This window comes from Portunus trituberculatus, chromosome 44 (genome assembly GCF_017591435.1).
Source record: "Portunus trituberculatus isolate SZX2019 chromosome 44, ASM1759143v1, whole genome shotgun sequence".
NCBI classification, from domain to species: Eukaryota; Metazoa; Arthropoda; class Malacostraca; order Decapoda; family Portunidae; genus Portunus; species Portunus trituberculatus.
The window spans coordinates 1,786,256-1,799,835 of NC_059298.1; the positions used below are offsets into that span (position 1 = coordinate 1,786,256).

Below are 13,580 nucleotides of genomic sequence, written 5' to 3' on the forward strand. Positions count from 1 at the left end.
TACGCTGATGATACCACCCTACATCTTTCCACGTTCTTTCAGAGACGTCCAACCCTTCAGGAAATCAACAGATCACGCGGGACGCCACGGAACGCCTGACTTCCGATCTTTCTAAGATTTCCGATTGGGGCAGAGAAAATCTAGTAGTTTTCAATGCCTCAAAACTCAATTCCTCCATCTATCAACTCGACACAACCTTCCAGACAACTATCCCTCTTCTTCAATGACACTCAACTGTCTCCTCTTCCACAATGAATATCCTCGGTCTGTCCTTTGCTCATAATCTTAACTGGAAACTTCACATCTCATCTCTTGCTAAAACAGCTTCTATGAAATTAGGTGTTCTGAGGCGTCTCCGACAGTTTTTCTCGCCCTCCAACTGCTTACTCTGTATAAGGGCCTTATCCGTCCCTGTATGGAGTACTCTTCGCATGTTTGGGGGGTCCCAGTCACACAGCTTTGCTTGATAGGGTGGAATCGAAAGCTCTTCGTCTCATCAACTCCCTCCTCTGACTAACTGTCTTCAGTCTCTTTCTCACCGCCGAAATGTTGCATCCCTTTCTATATTTTATCGCTATTTTCATGGTAACTGTTCTACTGATCTTGCTAACTGCATGCCTCTCCTCCTGCGGCCACGCTGCACAAGGCTTTCTTCTTCCTCTCATCCCTATTCTGTCCAACTCTCTAATGCAAGAGTTAACCAGTACGCTCAATCATTCATCCCTTTCACTGGTAAACTCTGGAACTCCCTCCCTGCATCTGTATTTCCGAATTCCTACAACTTGTCTTCTTTTAAGAGGGAGGTATCGAGGCATTTGCTCCCCCTAATTCTGGCTGACGGTTTTGGCACTTTTTGAACTCTTTGGAGAGCCAGCGCTCAAGTGGGCCTTTTTCTAACTTTTTTTTTTTTTTTGCCCTTGGCTGGCCCTCTTCCCTAGGTAAAAAAAAATAAAAAGTAGTAGTGCTTGTAACGCATCACAATTACAATACCATAGACACATACCATCGGTTCCCCCTGTATAAGAAGCCGTTATGCCGCCAAACACGATTAAACGTGTTTTTTGGATGCTATGGGAACTCTTAAAAGGAAACTGAAAGGGTCATGTGTTTCCCTGGAACGGGTGACAGTGTGTGAGGAATACGACTGCACCTAACCGATCTTGAAGAGAAATCATTCCATTGCAAATCATTTTAGGTTGAGATTATTGTTACTCCTTTTTTTTTTGTTTCGGTCACTGAAATCCTATGTAGATAGATTGTATATACTTTTTTGGCTTTTGAGTGTGTGTGTGTGAGAGAGAGAGAGAGAGAGAGAGAGAGAGAGAGAGAGAGAGAGAGAGAGAGAGAGAGAGAGAGAGAGAGAGAGAGAGAGAGAGAGAGAGAGAGAGAGAGAGAGAGAGAGAGAGAGAGAGAGAGAGAGAGAGAGAGAGAGAGAGAGAGAGAGAGAGAGAGAGAGAGAGAGAGAGAGAGAGAGGTATGTATATAACAGACTTATCTTATCAAAGAATAGTATGTCTTCGGAAAAAAGGCACAGCAAAAATCTCTCAGCCTCTGTGGTCCATGCAACTCAATACGACAGATGCTCTCTTCACATCCACTTCCCAAAGTCCTGTTAAAAATGATAGCCCTGATCCTCAATGCCACCAGACAATTCTTTCGAGCACTGTGAGACTTTCCCTGCACATGATCAATCGTCAGTGCTGAAGGTGTACTGTCTGTAAGCAAACGCACCCATCTAACTCTTGAAGGTGTTATGGCCCCGCTTTATTTAAGTAGACAGGAAGCTTTTGGCTTTAAAGCGGGATTGGAGATGGAATAGTAATTTTTAGACCAGGAAGGCTAAACACAAAGTTGAGAAAGGAAATGGGTATGGTTTTCTATCGCTTTCTCGTTAGAAGTTCAGAAATTTCCTCCTTAAAGCGGCTAATGATGCAGCTTGACCTCTTCTGAACTTCTTGATGTGCGTGCTTCCTATTGTTCTCAGAAAATGTGCCTTCGTACTTCACTTTGCCCGGTCAAACTCTTTCAGTTTTATTGATTCTTACCTTTCCTTCTTGCTGGAAGTTTGCCTACAATCAGGCTGTTCTTTAAAAGAACGACTATTTCAATCCCTCAAGCTATCCTTTTATACTCTCTCTCTCTCTCTCTCTCTCTCTCTCTCTCTCTCTCTCTCTCTCTCTTAGAATTAGAGTAAATGCGGGATAAAGAAAGGTTTTATTACGAAGCTGCAATAGTAAACCGGAAGCCATATAAGGTCTTATTATAAATGTATGTGTCCAGTTGTGCTACGCAGGAGCTCATGTGGTGTAGTAGGTTAGTTCACGAGACTATCCCTTTCTACCATGAGGCAGCAGGTCAAGACTGAATGATGTGTGCATGACTGTGTGGGGATTTATCTTCCCCTAGTGTGCGATTACTGGCTTGATGTACCGTTAAATAGATAGATTTGGCTCAAAAGTCACTCTCTAACTATATTAATCTCTGCGGTCTACCTCTCCCCTAAGTCCCTCTCTCCCCTAACTCTTTCGACTTTAAGAAATTTTTTTACAATTTAACTTCCAAAGTGGAGCACATTCTGTCTCTCTATCCCTGTGGGGATATCTCTATCCTTGGAGATTTCAAAATTCATCACCAGCTTTGGCTTTCCTCTCCCTTCACTGACCATTCTGGTGAGCTAGCCTTCAACTTTGCTACACTCCATGACCTAGAGCAGTTGGTGCAACACCCTACTTGTATTCCTGACCGTATTGGAGATACGCCCAACATTCTTGATCTATTCTCCTTATATATATATATATATATATATATATATATATATATATATATATATATATATATATATATATATATATATATATATATATATATATATATATATATATATATATATATATATATATATATATATATATATATATATATATATATATATATATATATATATATATATATATATATATATATATATATATATATATATATATATATATATATATATATATATATATATATATATATATATATATATAATACTTCTGCTTATGCTGTTATCTTATCTTCTCCGTTGGGCTCCACCTATCATAATCTCATATCTGTATCTTGTTCTATTTCTCCATTTGCTCCTCAGGGGTCCCCAAAATGGAGGTGCCTTCTGCGTTTCGCCTCTGCTAGTTGGAGGGACCTAAGGAGATACTATGCTGATTTTGCCTGGAATGATTACTGTTTCCGTGTCAAAGACCCATCTCTGTGTGCTGAACGCATAACAGAGGTGATAGTGTTTGGCATTGAGGCGTACATTCCTCACTCTTTTCCTCAACCTAAACCTTTCAAACCTTGGTTTAACAAGGCTGTTCTCGCACTATGCAAAGGCTGTTCGTCTTATCAACTCCTCTCCTCTCTAGCCTCTTTCACACCGCCGGAATGTTGCATTTCTTACTGTCTTCTATAGCTATTTTCATACAACATACATCACTTGAAGCTCAGAAATGACTGTAAATGGTGATATTCGCTGTTACTGTCTATGTACATTTATATGTTATTACTAACAACACGATTCCTAAAGGTTAGCGCACAGACGGTTTCAGAAGCAATTGTCTGAGTACGAGGGTGTAGCCTTCAGCACTTTTGACCAAGACTATACTACTACTACTATTACTACTACTACTACTACTACTACTACTACTACTACTACTACTACTACTACTACTACTACTACTATTACTACTACTACTACTACTACTACTACTACTACTACTACTACTACTACTACTACTTCTGCTACTACTACTACAACAACAACAACAACTACTACTACTACTACTACTACTACTACTACTACTACTACTACTACTACAACTATTACTGCAGCTATTACTATTATTACTGTTACTACCACTTCTACTAATACTACTACTGATGTTGTTGACAGTGCTAGTGCTACTAGTACAACAATAGTTATTGCTCATATTAAAGCGGTAACAAGAAAACTATTACTACTTCAACTACTACTACTACTACTAGTACTACTACTCTTTCTATTGATAATACTACTTATAATAAATTTGATGATGATGATATGGGTAATAAAGACAACAGTAATAATAATAATTATAATAAAAATTATGATAATAATGATAATGCCAGTAATGATAATAATAATGATAATAATAATAATAATAATAATAATAATAATAATAATAATAATGATAATAAAAGTAATAACAAAGATAATAAATTAATATGTACATAAACACACACACACACACACACACACACACACACACACACACACACACACACACACACACACACACACACGTACGCAAACACTTTGTTACGGGTTTTAGTGAAGCACCAAAACATCCTCACGTTATCCGTCCAAGAAGACTTGTCTTGTGTAAGTGGCTTAAGACACTGAATGTGAGAAGCCATTATTTTCTCTAATTGAATAAGGTGTGCCATAAATTCCGGTCGAGAGAGCAGGTCTTTGCATTCACCTGCCAAGTCGAAGGAGGAAAGGGCAGCTCCTCTCCACTTACCCGTTAAGAGTCTACCAAGCGTCACAAGTTCATTATGATTCATGGACCTGTCAACGTGTCTGGGGCTCTGCCTTACAGGGACGGTGGAGTATCTTTTGGTTACCCTGAAGGGTACTCACTCATGGACTTGGTTCCTGATGACGTGAAGCCCTTGATCCATCCTCACTGGAGCAGCTTTCCTCCCGTCAACCCCATGTGGCACTACTTGCTGGCCGTCATCTTCATCATCCTTGGCTTTCTCTCCTTCTTCGGTAACGGCATGGTCATGTATCTGTTCTCGTGCAAGAAGAGTCTCCGCTCGCCCGCCAACATGTTCGTAGTCAACTTGGCTTTCAGTGACTTCATGATGATGGCGTCACAGTTCCCCATGTACGTAATGAACTGCTTCGGTGGCGGCTACTGGACCCTTGGCGCCTTTGCCTGCCAGGTACACGCCTTCACAGGGGCAATCTTTGGACTCAACTCCCTCCTGACACTGGCAGCCATCGGCTACGATCGCTACTGCGTCATCGTGAAGGCCTTCGACGGTGGTCATATTACTTCCGGTAAGGCATTCGTAATCATTTTGTTCTGCTGGGCATACGCCACCGCTGTGTCTATCCCGCCATTCTTCGGTTGGAACGCCTACATTCCTGAGGGCATCCTCACTTCCTGTAGTTTCGACTACATCAGCCGAGACTGGGGCACCAGGTCCTTCGGCATCTTCCTGTTCGTGGTGTGCTACTGCATCCCTCTCCTCATCATCACCTTCGTCTACTCCCAGATAGTGGGTGCCATTCGTGCCCACGAGAGAGCTCTCCGCGAACAGGCCAAAAAAATGAATGTGGAGAACCTTCGCTCCAACGCAGACCAGAATAAACAGAGTGCCGAGGTGCGCATCGCCAAGGTGGCCGTGAACAACGTGTTCCTGTGGCTACTCACCTGGACTCCCTACGCCGCCGTTGTCTTGCTGGTGAGTTCCTTCTGCTGCCTCTGATGTCACACAAGTAGAAGCTTGTAACTTTAACTCTACTGAGACTCCTACTTGCAGCTTGAGAGCGATGAACAAGTTTGTAGGATTAGAGAGAAGGACTGTAGCTTTTGAAAGAGAGATTGCCTGTAACGCCTTAGATTTAATTTTTCTGTTGACACAGGGTTTGTTTGGCGACCAAAACAAGCTGACGCCTCTCGTGTCAGCCTTACCGGGACTCATGGCCAAAACAGCATCCGTGTACAACCCTATGATGTTCGCCATCTCGCATCCCAAGTTCCGCCTTGCACTGATGGAGGTGTGGCCCTGGTTCTGCGTTCACGAGAGAAAGGACGACGACTCAAAGTCCACGAAGACTGAATCTGAAGGTGGCAAGTGAGAAGAACGTTGGTAACTTGCAACAGTTGGCAACACATTGATCATCTTGAGGCGCCGCGATTTGGGCGTCATCAAGAATGTTCCTGAACCACAACTTCGAAAACGACGACGACGAGTGTAATACGATTTTTGCTGTACAGTTTTAGGTTGCAGCTGCTTTGAGCAACGCACAGTATGTTATAACTTATCCTCCTCATTTGGCCCCTGACCTTTGTGGTGTCGAACGACTCTTTAGCGACTATTAATAATAATGAGCAAGTTTACAGTTTATTAATTTAACCTTATCATTAAGTTACGATAATTAAGAAGCCAGCACATATGTGGCTATATGATAATTTAATTTTGCACTTAATTATATCTCATTCTTCAATTACATAACAATGATAACAGCTGTATTACTCCCACCAACACACACACACACACACACACACACACACACACACACACACACACACACACACACACACACACACATACACACTACGCACACCGCGTAGTGTAGTGGTTAGCACGCTCGACTCACAATCGAGAGGGATGAGTTCGATTCCTGGAAAGCGGCGAGACAAATGGGCAATCCTCTTATTGTGTGGCCCCTGTTCACCTAGCAGTAAATAGGTACGGGATGTAACTCGTGGGGTTGTGGCCTCGATTTCCCGGTGTGTGTTGTGTGTGATGTGGTCTCAGTTCTTCCCGAAGATCGGTCAATGAGCTCTGAGCTCGCTCCGTAATGCGGAAGACTGGCTGGGTGACCAGTAGACGACCGAGTTGAATTACACACACACACACACACACACACACACACACACACACACACGGCCCGGTAGCTCAGTGGTTAGAGCGCTGGCTTCACAAGCCATAGGACCGGGGTTCGATTCCCCGGCCGGGTGGAGATATTTGGGTGTGTCTCCTTTCACGTGTAGCCCCTGTTCACCTAGCAGTGAGTAGGTACGGGATGTAAATCGAGGAGTTGTGACCTTGTTGTCCCGGTGTGTGCTGTGTGCCTGGTCCAGACCTATCCCAAGATCGGAAATAATGAGCTCTGACCTCGTTCCGTAGGGTAACGTCTGGCTGTCTCGTCAGAGACTGCAGCAGATCAAACAGTGAATTACACACACACACACCACAAGCAGAGTCCTTCGACATACTTGATAAACGTTAAAATACAGAGAGAGAGAGAGAGAGAGAGAGAGAGAATGAATTATTGAATATTATTATTGTTACTATTATCATCACCATCATCATCATCATCATAATCATCATCATATTATCATCACCATCATTAACATCCTCATTATCATTATTATTATTATTATTATTATTATTATTAGTAGTAGTAGTAGTAGTAGTAGTAGTAGTAGTAGTAGTAGTAGTACTACTACTACTACTACAACAACTACTACTGTTGCAACTACTACTACTTCCACTACTACTACTACAACTACTGCTACTACTACTACTACTACTACTACTACTACTACTACTGCACTACTGCTGCTACAGTGAATACTTTTACTAAAACAACAGCAAGACAAATACCGGTTTAAATACTACTACTGCAAAACAACACCTATATATTTTACTAAAATAACAGCAAGAATAACAACTTACTGTTAAAATATTACTGATAATAAAATTGATGATGATACTACTGTACTAATGATATAATAATAATAATAATAATAACAGTGATAATAATAATAATAATAATAATAATAATAATAATAATAATAATAATAATAATAATAATAATAATAATAATAATAATAATAATAACCTGCTACTGCTAATAATAATAATAATAATAATAATAATAATAATAATAATAATAATAATAATAATAATAATAATAATAATAATAATAATAATAATAATAATAATAATAATAATAATAATAATAATAATAATAATAATAATAATAATAATAATAATAATAATAATAATAATAATAATAATAATAATAATAATAATAATAATACTACTATAATACTACTAATAATACTACTACTACTACTACTACTACTACTACTACTACTACTAATAATAATAATAATAAATAATAATAATAATAATAATAATAATAATAATAATAATAATAATAATAATAACAATAATAATAATAACAATAATGATAATAATAATAATAAAAATGGTAATAATAATGATACTACTACTACTAGTACTACTTCTACTAATAATAACAATAATAATATAAATAATAATAGTAGTAATAATAATAATGATAATAATAAAAAATAATCATAATAATAGCATTAATAATAATAACAATAATAATAACAATAATGATAATAATAATAATAATGATAATTATAATAACAATAAAAATAATAATAATAATAATAATAACAATAATGATAATAATAATAATAATAATAATAATAATAATATTGATAATAATAATAATAATAATAACAATAATGATACAAATACAACAACAACAACTACTACTACTACTACTACTACTACTACTACTACTACTACTACTACTACTACTACTACTACTACTACTACTACTACTACTACTACTACTACTACTACTAAAACTAGTATTACTACTACTACTACTGAAAATAACAATACCAATAATAGCAATATTGATAATATCAATAATAATAATAATAATAAAATAATATTAATATTAATAATAATAACAATAATAATAATAATAATAATAATAATAATAATAATAATAATAATAATAATAATAATAATAATAATAATAATAATAATAACAATAATAAAAATAATAATAATAATAATAATAATAATAATAATAATAATAATAATAATAATAATAATAATAATAATCATAATAATAATAATAATAACATTAATAATGATAATAATAATGATAATAATAATAATAATAATAATAATAATAATAATAATAATAATAATAATAAAAAAATAATAACAATGATATTGATAGTGATACTACTACTGTTAATAATAATAAAAATATATTTAATAATGATAAAGATAATGATAGCAATGACAAAGATAATAAATGCGTACGTAATTATATATATATATATATATATATATATATATATATATATATATATATATATATATATATATATATATATATATATATATATATATATATATATATATATATATATATATATATATATATATATATATATATATATATATATATATATATATATATATATATATATATATATATATATATATATATATATATATATAAACGAGCACACACACACACACACACACACACACACACACACACACACACACAGACACACACGCCCGGTAGCTCAGTGGTTACAGCGCTGGCTTCACAAGTCAGAGGACCGGGGTTCTATTCCTCATTTGGGTGTGTCTCCTTTCACGTGTAGCCCCTGTTCACCTAGCAGTGAGTAGGTGCGGGATGTAATTCGAGGAGTTGTGACCTTATTGTCCCGGTGTGTGTTGTGTGCCTGGTCTCAGGGCTATCGGAAGATCGGAAATAATGAGCTCTAAGCTCGTTCCGTAGGGTAACGTCTGGCTGTCTCGTCAGAGACTGCAGCAGATCAAACAGTGAAACACAGAAACACGCACTTACACACACACAGCGTAGTGTAGTGGTTAGCACGCTTGACTCACAATCGAGAGGGCCGGGTTCGAGTCCCGGTAAGCGGCGAGGCATATGGGCAAGCCTCTTAATGTGTGGCCCCTGTTCACCTAGCAGTAAATAGTTACAGGATGTAACTCGAGGGGTTTAGGCCTCGCTTTCCCGGTGTGTGTTGTGTGTTGATGTGGTCTCAGTCCTACCCGATGATCGGTCTATGAGCTCTGAACTCGCTCCGTAATGGGGAAGACTGGCTGGGTGACCAGCAGGTGACCGACGTGAATTACACACACACACACACACACACACACACACACACACACACGTACGCAAACACTTTTTTACGGGTTTTGGTGAAGCACCAAAACATCCTCACGTTATCCGTCCAAGAAGACTTGTCTTGTGTAAGTGGCTTAAGACACTGAATGTGAGAAGCCATTATTTTCTCTAATTGAATAAGGTGTGCCATAAATTCCGGTCGAGAGAGCAGGTCTTTGCATTCACCTGCCAAGTCGAAGGAGGAAAGGGCAGCTCCTCTCCACTTACCCGTTAAGAGTCTACCAAGCGTCACAAGTTCATCATGATTCATGGACCTGTCAACGTGTCTGGGGCTCTGCCTTACAGGGACGGTGGAGTATCTTTTGGTTACCCTGAAGGGTACTCACTCATGGACTTGGTTCCTGATGACGTGAAGCCCTTGATCCATCCTCACTGGAGCAGCTTTCCTCCCGTCAACCCCATGTGGCACTACTTGCTGGCCGTCATCTTCATCATCCTTGGCTTTCTCTCCTTCTTCGGTAACGGCATGGTCATGTATCTGTTCTCGTGCAAGAAGAGTCTCCGCTCGCCCGCCAACATGTTCGTAGTCAACTTGGCTTTCAGTGACTTCATGATGATGGCGTCACAGTTCCCCATGTACGTAATGAACTGCTTCGGTGGCGGCTACTGGACCCTTGGCGCCTTTGCCTGCCAGGTACACGCCTTCACAGGGGCAATCTTTGGACTCAACTCCCTCCTGACACTGGCAGCCATCGGCTACGATCGCTACTGCGTCATCGTGAAGGCCTTCGACGGTGGTCATATTACTTCCGGTAAGGCATTCGTAATCATTTTGTTCTGCTGGGCATACGCCACCGCTGTGTCTATCCCGCCATTCTTCGGTTGGAACGCCTACATTCCTGAGGGCATCCTCACTTCCTGTAGTTTCGACTACATCAGCCGAGACTGGGGCACCAGGTCCTTCGGCATCTTCCTGTTCGTGGTGTGCTACTGCATCCCTCTCCTCATCATCACCTTCGTCTACTCCCAGATAGTGGGTGCCATTCGTGCCCACGAGAGAGCTCTCCGCGAACAGGCCAAAAAAATGAATGTGGAGAACCTTCGCTCCAACGCAGACCAGAATAAACAGAGTGCCGAGGTGCGCATCGCCAAGGTGGCCGTGAACAACGTGTTCCTGTGGCTACTCACCTGGACTCCCTACGCCGCCGTTGTCTTGCTGGTGAGTTCCTTCTGCTGCCTCTGATGTCACACAAGTAGAAGCTTGTAACTTTAACTCTACTGAGACTCCTACTTGCAGCTTGAGAGCGATGAACAAGTTTGTAGGATTAGAGAGAAGGACTGTAGCTTTTGAAAGAGAGATTGCCTGTAACGCCTTAGATTTAATTTTTCTGTTGACACAGGGTTTGTTTGGCGACCAAAACAAGCTGACGCCTCTCGTGTCAGCCTTACCGGGACTCATGGCCAAAACAGCATCCGTGTACAACCCTATGATGTTCGCCATCTCGCATCCCAAGTTCCGCCTTGCACTGATGGAGGTGTGGCCCTGGTTCTGCGTTCACGAGAGAAAGGACGACGACTCAAAGTCCACGAAGACTGAATCTGAAGGTGGCAAGTGAGAAGAACGTTGGTAACTTGCAACAGTTGGCAACACATTGATCATCTTGAGGCGCCGCGATTTGGGCGTCATCAAGAATGTTCCTGAACCACAACTTCGAAAACGACGACGACGAGTGTAATACGATTTTTGCTGTACAGTTTTAGGTTGCAGCTGCTTTGAGCAACGCACAGTATGTTATAACTTATCCTCCTCATTTGGCCCCTGACCTTTGTGGTGTCGAACGACTCTTTAGCGACTATTAATAATAATGAGCAAGTTTACAGTTTATTAATTTAACCTTATCATTAAGTTACGATAATTAAGAAGCCAGCAGGTATGTGAATATATGAACATGCAATTGCACTTAATTATTTTTCTCTTTTGAATTACCTAACAATAATGACAGCTGTATTACTTCCACCAACACACACACGCACGCACACACACACACACACACACACACACACACACACACACACACACACACACACAGACAAACAGACAGACACAGACACACACACACACACACACACACACACACACACACACACACACACACACACACACACACACACACACACACACACATACAGACACACACACTCGAGCGCGCGCGTGCGCATGCAAAGTCACTTAACATACTTGATAAACATAAAAATACAGAGAGAGAGAGAGAGAGAGAGAGAGAGAGAGAGAGAGAGAGAGAGAGAGAGAGAGAGAGAGAGAGAGAGAGAGAGAGAGAGAGAGAGCATTATGGACAAGGACATCCATCACACATACATTAAGTATTCTAGGAACTCTGAGCAGAGGGAAATGAAGTACGTGTTGTGTATAGCGAGAGTGGAGGCGCTGCTTTGGAGTACAGATTGAGCAATGGTGCCACACATGACGTTGATTATGAAAAACGATTAGGATTTGATTTTGATTATGGTTTGGAATACTTTTTTGATTGATTGAATAATGATTAATATATTTTTTTTTCATTTTTCTGATTACGATTTTCTGATAACTTGAGTGCTGCTGTTTTGGATTATGATTACTATATTTCTTCTTGTGGAATTTGATTATGATTATAATCCCATTTCTGAGTGATTATTTATTAAAAAACAATGATTAAGTACAGTACACTGCCTAAAAAATAGGTAGAAAATTTGATCTATTAGTTACACTTTTACATATTTGAGCACAGTAATATATAAAACTTTTAAATAAAAAAATTAGCTAATGATGGAGTTAGGAAAGAGAGGTAGGAGAAAAGAGCAGCATTTACACAGAACGATAAAGGTATGATGAAAGGTTGATACCAACAATGATACATATGCGTTTGGAGTATGCAGCATTAGTGTGGTCACCAAATCTAAAAAATGACATTAGGAAGCTAAAAAGAATCCAAAAAGCTGCAAGAAAAATCCCTACACAGTCAAGTGATTATAATTATGAAGAGTAGTTTAAAAACTGGGATTAACTGCACTGGATGAAAGGAGAGAGAGAGAGAGAGATGATATGATAGCACTATAAAGAATATAGGAAGGGATGGAAAAGCTAGACAGAGATGGGCTCATCAAACTTATTATGAGGAGCACCTGAAGACATGGAAGGAAACTGAAAATGACTGATCGATTGCAGAAGAGGCATAGAGGAAGCATGCAGGAGTGAGTTGAGTGAAGCCGCCCTCCGCTGTATAGCCGAGGAGGCACGCCTCATGTAAACAGTAAGTGGAGTTATAAGTCGCATTCAGTCTTTGGGGTAAATTAGAAAGGAGGAGGAATCATTATAGGATGTTTAGGTATTATTTTAGTATATGTGTTTATGTGTATGTATTTGGATCAATATGACGCTGTTATATGCTTATATTCCCGTGTTACGAGTAAAAAATCGCGTGTACATCTCCATACGTATGTTGCATGTTGCTCTGACGAATAAGTTACATAACATAGTTACTTGTGTATATTCGTGTACGAAGTTAAAGTAATTCTTAAGTACGGTTACCAAGAGAAAAGATTCGTTGAGTGAAGGTACTTGCGTGGATATATTAAGATTTGTCATTATATTCGGTGGTGTGTTACGTTGTCATTTTCGTGAACGAAGTATGGTGATATATTTAGTGATGTGTTACCTGGGTTGCTTCTATTTATGTACCAAGTAAAGGTAATTCTTATATATGGGTAACTGGTTGAAGGGGGAAAGTTGTAATTACTGCATATGAAATTTACTGATAAA

General features: G+C 39.0%; 2 protein-coding genes across 2 annotated transcripts; both read left to right on the top strand.

Annotated features, from left to right (window-relative positions):
- The first annotated feature begins 4,488 nt into the window (after positions 1–4,488).
- On the top strand, positions 4,489–6,149 carry LOC123518989 (compound eye opsin BCRH2-like). The gene is made up of 2 exons (XM_045280094.1): positions 4,489–5,490; positions 5,672–6,149. The coding sequence occupies exons 1-2, from the start codon at positions 4,573–4,575 to the stop codon at positions 5,885–5,887; spliced, it is 1,134 nt and encodes a 377-aa protein (XP_045136029.1). The 5' UTR covers positions 4,489–4,572; the 3' UTR covers positions 5,888–6,149.
- Positions 6,150–9,972: 3,823 nt separating this feature from the next.
- LOC123518988 (compound eye opsin BCRH2-like) lies at positions 9,973–11,641 on the top strand. The gene is made up of 2 exons (XM_045280093.1): positions 9,973–10,982; positions 11,164–11,641. Exons 1-2 carry the CDS (start codon positions 10,065–10,067, stop codon positions 11,377–11,379), a joined length of 1,134 nt encoding a protein of 377 aa, XP_045136028.1. The 5' UTR covers positions 9,973–10,064; the 3' UTR covers positions 11,380–11,641.
- The last annotated feature ends 1,939 nt before the right edge of the window (positions 11,642–13,580 follow it).